This window comes from Bos taurus, chromosome 10 (genome assembly GCF_002263795.3).
Source record: "Bos taurus isolate L1 Dominette 01449 registration number 42190680 breed Hereford chromosome 10, ARS-UCD2.0, whole genome shotgun sequence".
Taxonomy (NCBI): domain Eukaryota; kingdom Metazoa; phylum Chordata; class Mammalia; order Artiodactyla; family Bovidae; genus Bos; species Bos taurus.
Window position 1 is genome coordinate 70,411,931 of NC_037337.1, and position 16,773 is coordinate 70,428,703.

Sequence of the window (16,773 nt, forward strand, 5' to 3'; positions counted from 1 at the left end):
CGGGAGTTGGTGATGGACAGGGAAGCCTGGCGTGCTGCGATTCATGGGGTCGAAAAGAGTCGGACATGACTGAGCGACTGAACTGAACTGAATCCAAGACCAAAAGATCATTACAAGCAAAGTAAATCTTCACTCCTGGGAATTCAATTCATAGAACACTTCTTAAAATCCGCTATCTCTCTTTATAAACAGAAGCTGCCTCACCCCAAGAGAACAACCAGCGGACCCAGCCTAGGACAGCTGTGCTCCAGGGGGTAGGACCCAGGTATCAATAATTTGTGTCACTCTCCAGGTGATTCCAAAGTGCAGCCAAGAATGAGAACCACTGGTCCAAAGGCTTTAGTCAATCTGCTGCTCACATTGGGCTGGACTAAGGTTTCTTTCTTTCTCCTTCCATACATATATTTAACCATGTTAGTCTGGCAGCTTCCTGAGCAACCTCACAATCCATAGCTTAACATGCTATATGCCAAAATACACTGACATTTGTTGCTGTGAAGGATTGTTTGAAATCTCACACTTCCCACTGTCTTTTACAGAGAAGCTTTTTCTTGCTGCCACAGCCCATGCCGCACTATATTTAAGTTCGACCTTAGCTACACATGAAGTGTTTTAAAAGGACAAGAAGGATGATGAGGAGAAGAAAGAGAAGAACTGACACAGTTTAGGAAGGGTCTGACTTTCTCACAGACAAATGTTCAGTTTCTCTAAGGCCCAATCCCCACACCCTTTTTGCCAATTCAAAATATATTCTCTTTCACATTAAAATCATCCTAAATTACCAGGTAATGAAACTGATAATAATATACAAATGATAACATCTTAATGTGGTTAATCTTAATCTTAAAGGTGGTGCCAGTAGTAAAGAATCCGCCTGCCAATGCAAGAGACTCGGGTTTAATTCCTGGATCAAGATCCCCTAGAGAAGGAAATGGCAACCCACTCCAGTATCCTTGCCTGGAAAATTCCATGGATAGAGGAGCCTGGAGGGCTACAGTCAATGGGGTCACAAAGAGTTGCACAAGACTGAGCAACTGAGCATACATACCACGTTCCAATGGAAGTAGCTTGCTTCTGCTGCTGCGCCACTTCAGTCGTGTCCGACTCTGTGCGACCCCAGAGATGGCAGCCCACCAGGCTCCGCCGTCCCTGAGATTCTCCAGGCAAGAACACTGGAGTGGGTTGCCATTTCCTTCTCCAGTGCATGAAAGTGAAAAGTGAAAGTGAAGTCGCTCAGTCGTGCCCGACTCTTAGCGACCCCATGGACTGCAACCTACCAGGCTCCTCTGTCCATGGGATTTTCCAGGCAAGAGTACTGGAGTGGGGTGCCATTGCTTTCTCCAGGAAGTAGCTTGGAGACTCATTATCCTATCCAGATAGTAGATCTGCATTTTACTAAGGCCATCTCAAGACATATAATATTATTTCAATCCAAAGGAAGACTCTTAATATTGAAGGGTAGGCACCATATTAAAACAGGAAGGATGATATAAATTGGGGCTTGCACAAGCACTCCTTAAGTTACACCTCACAGATGGCTGCCCACTCAGAGAAACCGCTGATTGTTAAGTGATGATTCAATTCCACCACAGTGGAATTGCTCAGCCACTGGCCTCACATCTATGGGACCACTCTCTGCCTCACTGCAATTTATCTCTACATGTCAGCCTCTCTTTCCCTAAAACACAGCATACACTTGGTAGGTGCTTTATAAATATCTGGTGAAAAACTAGAAGCATGAATGCACTTCATTTTTCTGCTTTCCACAAACATCCCTATACTCTGTTAACTGAATATTTACCATGTTTTTTAAAGACCTCCAGAGAAAAATATTCTACTTCCTGAATCAGGAACCTATTCCAATATTAGATGGAGGCTTTTGGGGAAAAAAAGTGAAGACAGCTATAATTCTGCACTTAACTAATTAATGGAGTCTGGAAGCCTTATCTATTCAGAATGTCAACCAAACCATAAAGTGACCCAAAATGATCTCTTCTTGGAACAATACCATCCTCAGGCCCTCATCCAGAACTCATGAATACAAAACATATTTAGGGAACTTCCCTGGTGGTCCAGTGGTTAAGAATTCGTCTGCCAATACAGAGGACACGGGTTTGATCCCTGGTCCTGACTATTGCAGAGCAACTAAGCCTTGTGCACTGCAACTACTGAAGCCCACATGCCTAGAGCCCTTGTTCCACAACAACAGAAACCATCGCAGTGAGAAGTCCAAGCCCTGAAACAAAGAGTAGCCCCTAGCTGCCGCAACTAGAGAAGGCCCAATGCAGCAATGAAGACCCAGAACAATCAAAAATATTAAAATACATATATAAAACAGACACAAAAACTCAATGTGCAACTTTTTTAAAAAATTAGATAAATTAAAAATTTTTAACATATTTAAAATAAATATATTAATTTAACGAGATTGGTCATAGGAGTCTTAGAAGAAACATGGATAAGAATCAGCCACAACAGAAGTAAACAGAAAAACACAGAAATCATAGATAATAGGTATGGTGGAAAGAAGAATGGAACTGGAGGAATCAACCTACCTGACTTCAGGCTCTACTACAAAGCCACAGTTATCAAGACAGTATGGTACTGGCACAAAGACAGAAATATAGATTAATGGAACAAAATAGAAAGCCCAGAGATAAATCCACGCACATATGGACACCTTATCTTTGACAAAGGAGGCAAGAATATACAATGGATTAAAGACAATCTCTTTAACAAGTGGTGCTGGGAAAACTGGTCAACCACTTGTAAAAGAATGAAACTAGAACACTTTCTAACACCATACACAAAAATAAACTCAAAATGGATTAAAGATCTAAACATAAGACCAGAAACTATAAAACTCCTAGAGGAGAACATAGGCAAAACACTCTCTGACATACATCACAGCAGGATCCTCTATGACCCACCTCCCAGAATATTGGAAATAAAAGCAAAAATAAACAAATGGGACCTAATTAACCTTAAAAGCTTCTGCACATCAAAGGAAACTATCAGCAAGGTGAAAAGACAGCCTTCAGAATGGGAGAAAATAATAGCAAATGAAGCAACTGACAAACAACTAATCTCAAAAATATACAAGCAACTCCTACAGCTCAACTCCAGAAAAATAAATGACCCAGTCAAAAAATGGGCCAAAGAACTAAATAGACATTTCTCCAAAGAACACATACAGATGGCTAACAAACACATGAAAAGATGCTCAACATCACTCATTATCAGAGAAATGCAAATCAAGACCACTATGAGGTACCATTTCACACCAGTCAGAATGGCTGCGATCCAAAAGTCTACAAATAATAAATGTTGGAGAGGGTGTGGAGAAAAGGGAACCCTCTTACACTGTTGGTGGGAATGCAAACTAGTACAGCCACTATGGAGAACAGTGTGGAGATTCCTTAAAAAACTGGAAATAGAACTGCCTTATGATCCAGCAATCCCACTGCTGGGCATACACACTGAGGAAACCAGAAGGGAAAGAGACACGTGTACCCCAATGTTCATCGCAGCACTGTTTATAATAGCCAGGACATGGAAGCAACCTAGATGTCCATCAGCAGATGAATGGATAAGAAAGCTGTGGTACATATACACAATGGAGTATTACTCAGCCATTAAAAAGAATTCATTTGAATCAGTTCTAATGAGATGGATAAAACTGGAACCTATTATACAGAGTGAAGTAAGCCAGAAGGAAAAACACCAATACAGTATACTAACGCATATATATGGAATTTAGAAAGATGATAACAATAACCCTGTGTACGAGACAGCAAAAGAGACACTGATGTATAGAACAGTCTAATGGACTCTGTGGGAGAGGGAGAGGGTGGAAGATTTAGGAGAATGGCATTGAAACATGTAAAATATCATGTATGAAACAAGATGCCAGTCCAGGGTCAATGCACGATACTGGATGCTTGGGGTTGGTGCACTGGGACGACCCAGAGGGATGGTATGGGGAGGGAGGAGGGAGGAGGGTTCAGGATGGGGAGCACATGTATACCTGTGATGGATTCATTTTGATATTTGGCAAAACTAATACAATTATGTAAAGTTTAAAAATAAAATAAAATTAAAAAAAGAAATAATTCATAAAAAAAAAAAAAGGTATGGTGGCTGACATGCAGCCTCATGGTTCCACCAGTCATGTGATCACATTCCACTTGCCAATGACTGTCTAGAAACCAGCATGTGACATAATTTCAGCCAATCAAAAGTGAGTATTCTATTGGAGGATTCTTGGAAATGCTTCTTCTCTCCTGAGAAAGAAACGCAATAAAAAGACAGTCTTCTTCTTTGAACAATGTCTTGTCTAGGTGTGACACCTGAAACTGCTTCAAGCCATTACAGTTGTAAGGAGACCAGCCTGGGGCCAAAGTCAACATCCCAAGGGAGGACAGTGCAGTAAGATGGAAAAACTGAGTCGCCAATGGCCACTGAGCTACTCAAGTCAACTGACCCAGAAGCCTTATCTCTGGACTTCTTGTTTTCAGAGAAAATACATTTCTTTACTCTTTAAGTCTATTTAAGGTTTCTGCTACCTGTAGCTAAAGGCATCCTAGCAGATTCAGAATGCACAAAGTAAAGAATCACCAGATATTACATCGGAAATGTTTAAATGTCAAAATGGATACATTGACTCAACTTTGGCCATATTGATTTTATAGTTTTAAAAGAATAATCATGTGATTACAAAAGGATAAGAAGTAGTGTGGGTCACAGTATCTGCTCTCTACAGGTTCCTACCAATAAATCTGAAAATGATCTTGTTAGATCAGAAAAGAAATTGATTCTGCATATGTAAAAAAAAAAAAAACTTCCTCTACACTACAATCAGTGCACCTCAGCCACAACATGGAACTTTCGCTCCTGATTCTTTATCCTGACAGCCTACCAGTTCAGTCCACAATCATACCTCCCAACAGCAAGATCAAGAAACTGGGCTGTTTCCCTCCAAAGCTTTAGAGGCAATGTGTATGTGACAACAGAAAACAGAAGTGCAAAGAATTAAGCCATGAATCTACTGCTTTGCCTTAGAAAGTAATCTAAGTTTTCTCCTCTTGTTTCTTCACAGAAAATGAAATGATAATCTATTCAAAGAGTGTATATTATTCTTAGCCAATTCCAACTACCCACTTCAATATGTTCATTTTTAAAGGTGTCTATGGGTTTTAGCACTTGCTTTGGAATACCATTCATATTGTAAAATAGGATGTGATCATCTATAAATAAAACAACCCACTTAAAAGTAGAAATGAATACGATGGTCAATTAAAGTAAAATTGTTTTAAATTAGATTACTTTTTAGAGACCTCCATCTTTGCATTTTTAGTGATTCATTAAGAAAAAACTATAGTTAAGTTTACAACACTCACACTCACCCTACAGCTGCCATGTAGCTCTGCTTTCTAAAATGAAGCTGCTCATGAAATACTTATTGAAATCTGTATTAGTTTCTTATTTCTGCTGTAACAAATTACCACTAAGTTAGGGGCTCAAAACAATACAAACTTATTGTCTTATAGTTTTACAGGTCAAAAGTCTAAAATGGGTCTTGAAGGACTAAAATTAAGGTGCCAGCAGGATTGTGTTCCTTCTAGAAGCTCAAGAAGAAAATTCATCTCTTTGCCTTTTCCAGCTTGTGGAGGCTGCCAGAATTCCTTGCTTCTGGCCACATCATTCTGACCTCTGCCTCTGTCATCACATCTACTTTTCTGACTTTGACCTGTCTTCTTCCTGCTTATAAGGACACTTGTGAATACACTTGTGTGACCTTTGCAGAAAATCCAGGATAACCATTCCATCTCAAGATCCTTAACCTAATCATCAGCAAAGCTTTTTGCCAGGTAAGACAACGTAATCATAGGTTCCAAAGATTAGGACATAAACATATTTGAAAAAAGTACAAGTGTTAGTCGCTCAGTCGTGTCAGACTCTCTGTGACCCTGTGGACTGCAGCCCGCCAGGCTCCTCTGTCAATGAAATTCTCCAGGCAAGAATACTGGAGTGGGTAGTCTTTCCCTTCCCCAGGGGCCTTCCTGACCCAGGGATCAATCCTGGGTCTCCCACTTTGTGGGCAGATTCTTTACTGTCTGAGCCAACTGGGGAGCCATTATTCTTGGTACCACAAAATCCATCACAAACAGGGGAGGGGCCCCTCTTTATCGTGTGATCTGAGAGCATTTAGGAAACTATATCAATTAATACTGACCCAGAAGTTGTCAGTGGTTTTGAGTTCCTAGTAAATACTCCTGTCCCCCCAAGAAAAAGATGGTGAGCTAATAAAATCTTAGACACAAGCACTGCTAACCCAACCCAGTCTTCCCACAGCAGAGAACGGGAAGGACTTGCTTGTTTTGGTTCCCATGAAAATTAGAATGCTAAAAACATGTTGGCAAATTGAATTTTTCAAGAAAAGAAGTGGCAGCAAAAGGTAAGAGACATCCAGGGAAATGGTAAATTTTATAAAAAGAAAAAATCTGATATAAACCAAAATGTCAAGACTTGGGAAAATCACTTTAAAAAAAAAGACTGATTAATTGATTTACTTAGTCTATTTATTTTTTGACTCTGGTGGGTCTTTGTTGCTCCACATGGGCTTTCTCTAGTAGCAGCAAGCCAGGGCATCTCTTTCTTGCATTGTGAGGGTTTCTCATTGCAGTGGCTTCTCTTGTTGAGAAGCACAGGCTCTAGGCACAAAGGCTTCAGTAGTTGTGGCACGCAGGCTTAGCTGCTCCGAGGCATGTGGGATCTTCCCAGACCAGAGATTGAACCATTCCCTTGCATGGAAAGGCAAATTCTTAACCACTGAACCACCAGGGAAGTCCAAAATCACTTTTTAAAGTGACAAATCACCTTAGTGATAACAAATCATTAAATTGGTATTACTAATTTAAGAAACTTTAGCCATGCATGGAGGCTGGACTCAGGAGGCAAGACAAGGGGACAACTGGGCTATTCACCCTCCACCTCATGCCCTCCACACCTTAAAATGTAACTGCTATTAACCAAAAACTGGGGAAAACCCAAATGTTCGTCAACAGGTGATGAGATAAACAAGATGTAGCATATTCATACAGTTGAGTACTACACAGCTATGAAACCAGAACAAATTAGGGACTTCCTTGGTGGTCCAGTGATTGAGAATCCGTCTTCCAATGCAGGGAACGCAGGTTTGATCCCTGGGTGGGGAACTAAGATTCCACATGCCTCGGGGCAACTAAGCCTAGGTGCATGCTGCAACTAGAGGAAAGACTACACATCGCAACGAACAGCCCGCATGCTGCAACTACGACATGATGTCGCCAAATAAATATAAGGTTTTTTTAATTTTAAAAAGGGGGAACAAATTATTGATACAGACAACAACATGGTTGAATCTCAAAATCATTATGCTAAGTGAAAGAAGCTAGACACATAAGAGTATGTATTACATGATTCTACGTATATAAAATTCTAGAAAATGCAACCTAACCTGTAGTACTAAAAGTAGATCAGTGGCTATCTGGGATTGAGGACTGAGAGAGGGATGGACTGCACAGGACATGAGGAATAACTGGGGGGACAAAGGGGAAGTGATGGAAATTCTGCATTTTCAATGAGATGGAGGCTGTTATGGATGTGTACAAGACTCAAATTGCATACTCTGAGTGCAGTTTACTATATATAGTTTATACCTCAATAAAGTTGATTTCTTAAAAATTTGGCTCCTTTTCAGTGGTAAATTTGTGTTGAGGAACACGGTAAGGCTAGAGCTCAAATGATCACGTTAGCCTTGAACTGTAGCCTCTACAAATCTTTCTAAGATTCACAGTTCCTCCAATTGCTTATCATTATCATAGATAGTATGCCAACTTTCCAAGTGGTGGAAATTGGCTTCCTAAACCACAATCCAGGAATAGAGGCCATATGATCTCCCTGCAGTACTTCTCCCTACAGAGAGGGTACAAAAACAACCCTCTCTCCAGGAATGGGGTACAGTCTCTGAATATTCACCCAATCCATATCTAAAAGACTGTTCGACCATCCATGATCCTTTCATGTTATAAATCTACTACCTGAGGAGTCACTTGACGTGTAGATTTTTGTGTTTAACCTCTGTAATAAGTTACATTGGTATTTTGCATTTTATTTCGTTCATTTCAACCAGTGGTGGAACAGGTGCATTTCAAGCCTGTTCAGGCCTGAAGAGACCAAATATTTATTCACATGTCCCCAGGTCAGTGTTTGTGTTTGTTTTGTAATACTTTGATAATATTTTGATATACTTATGAGGTTTTAGCAGTTTCACTTGGTATATTTTTTAAAGTAATTACTGCCCAATTACATGCCAAATTTGTTCAGAAAATAACTTAGTAAATATAACATTGTATGCACATATACTAATACCGTCTGCCTGCCCAGTGGAAACACATCCTTTATCGCCTCCTCTCTTTCCATAAGCACACTCCACAGGAAATCCCAGCTACATTTCAACTACAACCTTTATGCCAACCTAGAGGGTGATAGGAGAAGGCAATGGCACCCCACTCCAGTACTTTTGCCTGGAAAATCCCATGGATGGAGGAGCCTGGTGGGCTGCAGTCCATGGGGTAGCTAGAGTCAGACATGACTGAGCGACTTCACTTTCACTTTTCACTTTCATGCACTGGAGAAGGAAATGGCAACCCACTCCAGTGTTCTTGCCTGGAGAATCCCGGGGACGGGGAAACCTGGTGGGCTGCCGTCTATGGGGTCACACGGAGTCGGACACGACTGAAGCGACTTAGCAGCAGCAGCAGCAGCAGAGGGTGATAAACCCAGAATAACTTCTCAGTCCCAGTCCTCTTCCCTAAATTCAAGACACAAAATCTAAGACCCTCCTGGACACCTCACAGGCTCCTCATATTCAACATGCCCAAAACTAGCTCATCATCTCCCTAAAATGCCAAGTTCATATTGCTCCCTTTATTCCCTTTTTTCGTCAGAGGCATCACTCTCCACCTGTTCACCCAATCTAAAAACCTAGAAATCATCCTCAACTCTCCCTCTATTTTTCCTCAATCCCCCAAATCCATTAGTACCTATGACAAAAGCTCTCAGGTTGACTCTTTTCCATTCATCCCACTTGCTCTGCCTTACTTCATGTTCTTTATGTCTCACATAGACATTTCACGGATCTCAAAAGTGGCCTTTTTCTCTCTCCCCAATCTCATGCTCCTCCCCTCCTCCTCCACCACACTATCACCAGAACAGTTTTCATAAAGGACAAGTGAAAACCTCTTGGCAGTCAAAGCTCTTCATGATGCATCCTTGCTTACCTTTCCAACCTTGTCTGCTATTATATCTCCTAGAACTTCTTTTTACCCACTTAACAACATTCTTTGCCAGCCCATCTGTATATGCTCTTTCATCCCTCCAATGCCTTTGCGTATGTTCTTTCTTTGGTTTCTTTTCCTTGCAAGCTATCTCCTATTTATATATCCTTCAGGTGACAGCTCTAAACTCTCCAAGCGACTCTAGATGGCCTCCTTCTACACTTCTACTCTGCCCTCCTATAACCCATTTTTATCACCATCCTGCGCTGAAACCTTTACGAATGGGCTCTGCTCTAATCAAGAAAAAGCATTGCCTTGTTTTTTTCTGTGTTTCTAACACCTTACAAAGGAACATAGTAGGGGTTCTGCTTTTTGGACAAATTAATTAACCACATCAAAAGGACAGCTCACAAAAAAACTATAAGGGAAGAGAAGATGACATTAAAGATCCTTACACATGTTCCTTAGTTTTAGAGATTATGGAAAGATTTCTCCTTAGACTGCAAATCTTTAAAGGTTTTACCAACTTCAGTTTGAGCTTTTAAAAAAGCAAGAGAGCTTTTAAACTACTCAATCCTGTGATAAACAGACAATGTGATTTTTCCCCACTCCATACTCATTATAATGCACATGCACTTACCCTTTCTCACTGCTAATCTGAAAGGGTTTTCATGGGAGGAGAGAAGGACAATCTTTAAGGAATCATATGTAATAAGATTCTAAATTGAAAGTTTCAACCAAGGCACCAAGATACACTAGTATGATATTCCAGAGCAAAATCTGAGATCAACATCCAAATTTTCAATGAAATACTCTAAACACTGGTTATATGACTGTTAAATCAAACCTCTGCTGCACTGAAGGTATCCTTGGGCCTTTTAAAGATCAAGAGAGCTTCAGGGAGGAGATTTCTTTGGAGCAGAGGTCACTTCCCCTCAGGTCAACAGAGTGAGGCCTCAAACAATCACCCAGAGCTAAACAGTATCTCTCCAGAAAAAGTTAAGAAGAGACAGAGGAGCATCCCTGCTGACCACAAGAGAGTATCAAGGTTGGGGTCAGCCTGCCTCCAGAGAGTCTCTCGCCAAAACTCCAGGCCATGCCCAAGAAAGAGTAAGCTTGGGGTTGTCTGGACACCAAGTGATAAAAAGAGATTATATTTGATGATGAAACGCAACCACAAGAATGAGCAGAAACATATTGGGATGGCTAAAAGCTCACCCAGAAGTGAAGGAAGAACTTCCCCAGGGAGGAAATTCTAAAAGGAGGGGATCACAAAATAGATTTGCTTTCTGACTCCAGTGCATTCATGACACTTTGGGCAGCTGACTGGTTACGCACAATTCTGTCCCAATTGGAAGTCCTCCCAGAGCCAACAGCTGTCCTCCAGCTGGGAAGGAACGATGGAACTCTTCCCAAAAATTAAGGTAACCGTGCTCTTCAGGCAGATGGAGACTGGAACCCGGCTACTGAAGAGCATAAATATAAACATATCGGAGAAAGAAGTGAGAACTAAAATGAAACATCCATAAAAAGAAAATCCATTTTGCTCCATCATCAATGCCAATGAAAGAAAGTTGTCGCCTAAGAAAAGTAAGATGAGGGGAGGGAGGAAGGAGAGAAACACACATGACTCTTACCCAGGCCCTGATTCTGCTGTTCCCACTGGATGGCATCTGGCACCTGGAAGGTGACCCCCTCCAAAGAGACCACGTTTTCCTGCTCTAAGCCAGGTTCCTGAGACGTGATGCCAGGGAGCGTGAACCCAGGCAGCTCGGTGTCACCCAAGGCCTCATCCAGGGAGTCAGCATCTTTATCTTCCTCATCTTCCTCCTCATCTTCTTCCTCTTCATCTTCTTCCTCTTCATCCTCTTCATCTTCATCATCTTCTCCCTCTAGGAAAGAGGAAAGCAAAGGGGACATGAAGAAATACAGGCAGTGCACACAAATGAATCTTTTGAAATGACCCAAACACTACAAAATAAACATGACTGGCCTGTTAAAACACATTTTATCATTAAAGTTGAGCAAGAAGAGCTTTGAGGGATTGCATGCCCACCCTATACCTACATTTTAAACTTTCAAAACCACAGTTATGTCAGATAATTATCATGCATCATGTTTATTGGGAGTTAAAGTTCAGGTAATAGGGATTTTTGTTAATGTCATATTTATAATTAAAAGGGTAGCAAACATCATCTTCCTGTTTTCTGGAGATCATTACAGATCTGTCTGTTAGAAAGCTCACTGAAATACTAACAGAATTTAAAAGAAGTGTTCCAGTCTTTTTCTATCTCATAATACTAAACAAGAGAATTCATTATGTTGACATAGTTTTCTTTCTGCTCTTCTTCCACATCAGTGAATAGAACTCACAACAATGTTAACTGAGAGGTACATTAATCCACTCCTGCATCTGTTCTCCTTACACAGGAGGGACCCAAGAAACGGGGAAAGGTCACATGAGCGTTCTCAATCCAATTCTAAAGGGGATCAGGAAATGACACATTGGTCAAGGACAGTCAGAAAAGAAACACGTGAGAAAAAATCACTATCATTACCAGCATCATATGAGTTAAGTACATAATATGTCCATCTGTGATGCTTCAAGAGGTGTAGGTTTAAGGAACATAAGATCCCCAATTTCATTTTATTTCACGTATGTTAATTTTCTAGGAATACTCTGAACTCCCATCCACATTATGAAGGCACCCCTGAAACCCTCCATAAGGGCCCACAAAATCCACTGAAGGCCTTTTCCTTGTTCTCCCTCTTGGCTCTGAACACAGTGGTGACCGTAACATGGAACTCTCTTCAAAGGCTGAAGAGAAAACAGAGGATTAAAGCCACCTAAGAATTCGGAGACTCTCCTTCTTCCAGACAATTTTCTCCTTTTCAGCTATCATTTACAGATTTTCTTAACTTAAAAATATTACTTCTAATCTTTTTCATTCTTATATATCCTTTACCTTCATAAGATTTAATACCTGCCCCTATTCCAAAAATTAAACAAATATTTATCAAGCACCTAGTTCCAGGCACTAGGAATACCACAATAATGTCTCTGCCTTCATGGAGCTGATATGTCACTCAGGAGACATACAGCAAACAAAGAGATATATAAATAGATATGCAATATACTGCACTCTGATTAAAACCAGCAAGAAGACAGAAAATGCCAGGTGCTACTATTTTAGATGGCAAGATCAAGGGAAGTTTTTCTAATAAGGTAAGGTTTGAACAGAGATCATACCCAAATAATGAATTCTTTTGTTTAATTTAGATCATTAAAGATTCCCAGCAGAGGAGGACGGGGAATGGTAAAGGCAAAGCCTGTGTTCAAAGAATGGCAAAGAAGATTGGGCTGAGAGGCAGTGAGTGACAAGACAGAATACATGAAGCAAGGAAATCAGGGGTACGCAGAGGCCACATCTAAAGCAGATTTGTAAGGAATGACTGGCTACAGGGTGGAGAACAGGTTATCTTAGAGCAAGAAACAAAGCAAGGAGACCCACAGGAGGAGGCTATTGGAAAAATCCAGGGAATAGATGATGATGCTTCGGATGAGGGTGCAGTCCTAGAAAAAGAGAGAAGTGATCAGACCTGAGATGTAATTTGAAGGTAGAGCCCTGCTGATAATTACAATGTGGGATGTGAGAGGAAGATCTCACTTTATTAAAAATGAGAACTCAAGAGACAAATGAAGAATTTTATGTGAAATATATTAATTGGGTGATACTTGTGCCTCTGACAGCCAAATGGAAATGCTGGAAGTCTAAGGAAGGTCAAAGCTAGAAATAAAAACCTAGGAGTCATCAACTTATAAATTATATTTAAGGCCTTGACACTGACTGAGATCATCAAGAGAATGAGAGTGGATGAAAGGGAAGTGGGCCAGCCCAGGCCCTGGACAATCAAACATTTAGAGGTTGGCCAGCAGGGGGAGATCCAGCAAAGGAGACAGAGAAGTGACCGCAGGAGAAAACCAAAACAAGAGAAGAAAACATGTCTGAGTAGGGGGCTGAGTAAGAAACGACGACTGTCCCTCTGGTTTAGACATTTGGGAAGTCATTCTTGAACTTGACAAAAGTTGTATTCCTGGAATGGTAGGGACAAAAGTCAGACTGAAGTGCTTCTAAAGTAAATTGGGGAAAAGGAAGCAGACATAAGTAGAGAAAACACAAGAAATTTGGAGAAGAGAACAGGGACATTAGGGGATAGCTGGAGGGAGATATGGGCTCAAGGGTAGGTTCTGAAAGCAGAAACTGTTAGAATTTGCCTGCAATTGATAAGATCTGGCAGAAAGGAGTGAACTGATGATGCGGAGGGAAGAGCAGTAGGAGAAATGTCCTGACAGATGAGGTGTGATAGAGAGATGACACACAAGGACTCCGGAGCCACTTAACTTACTATGCTGAGTGGTTTCAGACAAATTACTGAATTCTGGTGTGCCTCAGCTCCCTCACTGTAAAACTGGTGTGAGTCCTGCCACACAGGGCTGTTGTAAGGATTACATTAGTTAATATATCAGGTACTTAGAACTAAGCCTGGCACACAGTGTCCACCATATAAGACTGGCTTCTCTGCTATTACGGAGAGGGGAGGGAATGCAGTGCATGGCCAGCTTGGACACACCCACCTCTGCAGGGTCACAGGTGCAGGCCGGTGGCTAGATTTGGGGCAGGGAGCATGTGAAAGCTGTCATATTTCTTTCCTTGGTCAAATACAAAACTGGTGGATGTGGTCAGATTGCCAGGCAACCCTATGAGTCCACGTGAGTCCATCGGTAATGTTATAAATTTAAAGCAAACCATACTAAGATGATCAGTGTGTTTTTCTTCAGCCACATCACTGAATGGGTGGGTGGATAAGTGGAGTAGGCAGAGACATTTAACCAGGGCCAAGTTTTGCTAGGAGAGCTCAACTAAGGAAGGAGCAGTAGATTGTGTGTGAAGAGAATGATTATAAAGATGAACCAGAAAAGGATACAGACTCCCAACAATATGATGTGTAATTTCTCAGGATCTAACCTAAAGCATGGTGACAATGATTAACAACACTGCATTATATACTTGAATGTTATTAAGAAAATAGATCTCAAATAGTATCACCAAACCAAAAATTGGTAATTACTTGAGGGAATGGAAGTGTAAACTAACCTTACTGCAGTAATAATTTTACAATATATATACATATATGTGTGTGGGTATCAAATCATCACCTTATACATCTTAAACTTATATATGTTATATGTCATTAATATCTCAATAAAGCTGGAGGGGGAAAAAAGATGGGCCAGGGACTCCAGTTAAAGAGAAGCTGAGAAGGACAGCGGATAGGAAAAAGTAACAGAGTCAGTGGATTATGGAGAAAACTATCAGGAATCATTAAGGCTTTTTGACAATTTTACTGACCATCCTCCTGTAGACAGAAATTGGTGATGAGCTAAAAAGAAAATTTATTTTATTTTTAAACTTTGTAAAATCACTTTTAGTTACTTTTCCTCTCCACAAACCTAGAGGGTTGTTCTTGATAGGAATATCATGACAATATGATTCTGACCCCCTTGAGAATGCAAAGGCGAAGCCAGAGCTCTGAGCCCTCGATTTCCAGCTTTTATCATTGAACCATTGTCCTCTGACCACCACCAACCACCAAGGATAACTTACACTTGGTCCTCAATGTGTTCAGTTAGCTCCTCCTCTTTAAAATACAGAGCTAAAACAAATACCGTATACTAATGCATATATGTGGAATCTAGAAAAATGGTATAGATGGTATTATTTGCAAAGCAGAAACAGAGACACAAACAGAGAGGGCACGATACCAAGTAGAAAGGGGTGGGTGGAATGAATTGGGAGGCAGAGACTGACACATACACACACTATGGAAATGTAGTGTTAGTCACACAGTCGTGTCCAACTCTTTGTGACCCCATGTAATATGGCCCACCGGGCTCCTCTGTCTATGAGATTTCTCAGGCAAGAATACTGGAGAGGGTTGCCATCCCCTTCTCCAGGGCATCTTCCCAACCCAGGGATCGAACCCGGGTCTCCAGCATTGCAGGCGTGTTCTTTACCATCTAAGCCATCATGGAAGACAGCATATACACACTGCTGCTGCTGCTGCTAAGTCACTTCAGTCGTGTCCGACTCTGTGCGACCCCGTAGACGGCAGCCCACCAGGCTCCCCCATCCCTGGGATTCTCCAGGCAAGAACACTGGAGTGGGTTGCCATTTCCTTCTCCAATGCATAGAAGTGAAAAGTGAAAGTGAAGTCGCTCAGTCGTGTCCGACTCCTAGTGACTCCACGGACTGCAGCCCACCAGGCTCCTCCATCCATGGGATTTTCCAGGCAAGAATACTGGAGTGAGGTGCCATTGCCTTCTCCGATATATAGACTACAATGTATAAAATAGATAACTAATGAAAATCTACTATATAGCACAGAGAACTCTCCCTGGTGCTCTGTGTTAACCTAAATGGAAAGGAAATCCAAAAAAGACAGGATAAAGGTATACACATGGCTGATTCACTTTGCTATACAGAAGGAACTGACATAGCAGTGCAAAGTAACTATACTCTAAATTAAAAATAGCCAGCTAACCAGAGCTGGTTAGCTCTTTTTAATTTTATCATTATTATTTTTTTTAATTGGAGTATAGTTCCTTCACACTGCTATGTCAGTTCCTGCTGTATGACCAAGTGAATCAGCCATACATATACATGCATGCATACTAAGTCACTTCAGTCGTGTCTGACTCTTTGCAACGCTATGGACTGTAGCCCGTTAAGACCCTCTGTCTGTAGGATTCTCCAGGCAAGAAAACAGGAGTGGGTTGCCATGCCCATCACCAGGGGATCTTCCCAATCCAGGGATCAAACCTACATCTCTTATGTCTCCTGCATTGTCAAGCAAGTTCTTGATCACTAGAGCCACCTGGGAAGCCAGGTGGTTGTTGTTCAGTTGCTCAGTCATGTCGATGCTTTGTGAGCCCATGGAATGCTGCACACAAGGCTTCCCTGTCCTTCACTATCACCCAGACTTTGCTCAAACTCATGTCCGTTGAGTTGGTGATGCCATCCAACAATTTCGTCCTCTGTCTTCTCCTCCTCTTTTCTTGCCCTCAGTCTTTCCCAGCATCAGGGTCTTTTCCAATGAGTTGGCTCTTTGCATCAGGTGGCCAAACTTTTGGAGCTTCAGCTTCAGAATCAGTCCTTCCAGTGAATATTCAGGGTTGATTTCCTCTAGGATTGACTTGTTTGATCTCCATGCTTCCAAGTGATTTCAAAAGTCTTCTCCACCACGACAATTCAAAAGTATCAGTTCTTCAGCCCTCAGCCTTCTTTATGGTCCAACTATCACATACGTACATGACTACTGGAAAAACCATAGTTTTGACTATAAGGACTTTTATCTGCAAAGTGATGTCTCTGCGTTTAAATATACTGTCTAG

General features: G+C 41.3%; 1 protein-coding gene across 2 annotated transcripts in view; it reads right to left on the reverse strand.

The window, feature by feature from the left end:
• Window positions 1-16,773, reverse strand: part of ARMH4 (armadillo like helical domain containing 4) — a 142,093-nt gene that overhangs the window by 79,301 nt on the left and 46,019 nt on the right. For both annotated transcript variants that reach the window (XM_059890294.1, NM_001038060.1), the window contains 1 exon segment: window positions 10,958-11,212. In XM_059890294.1, coding sequence (XP_059746277.1) covers window positions 10,958-11,212 — 255 coding nt within the window.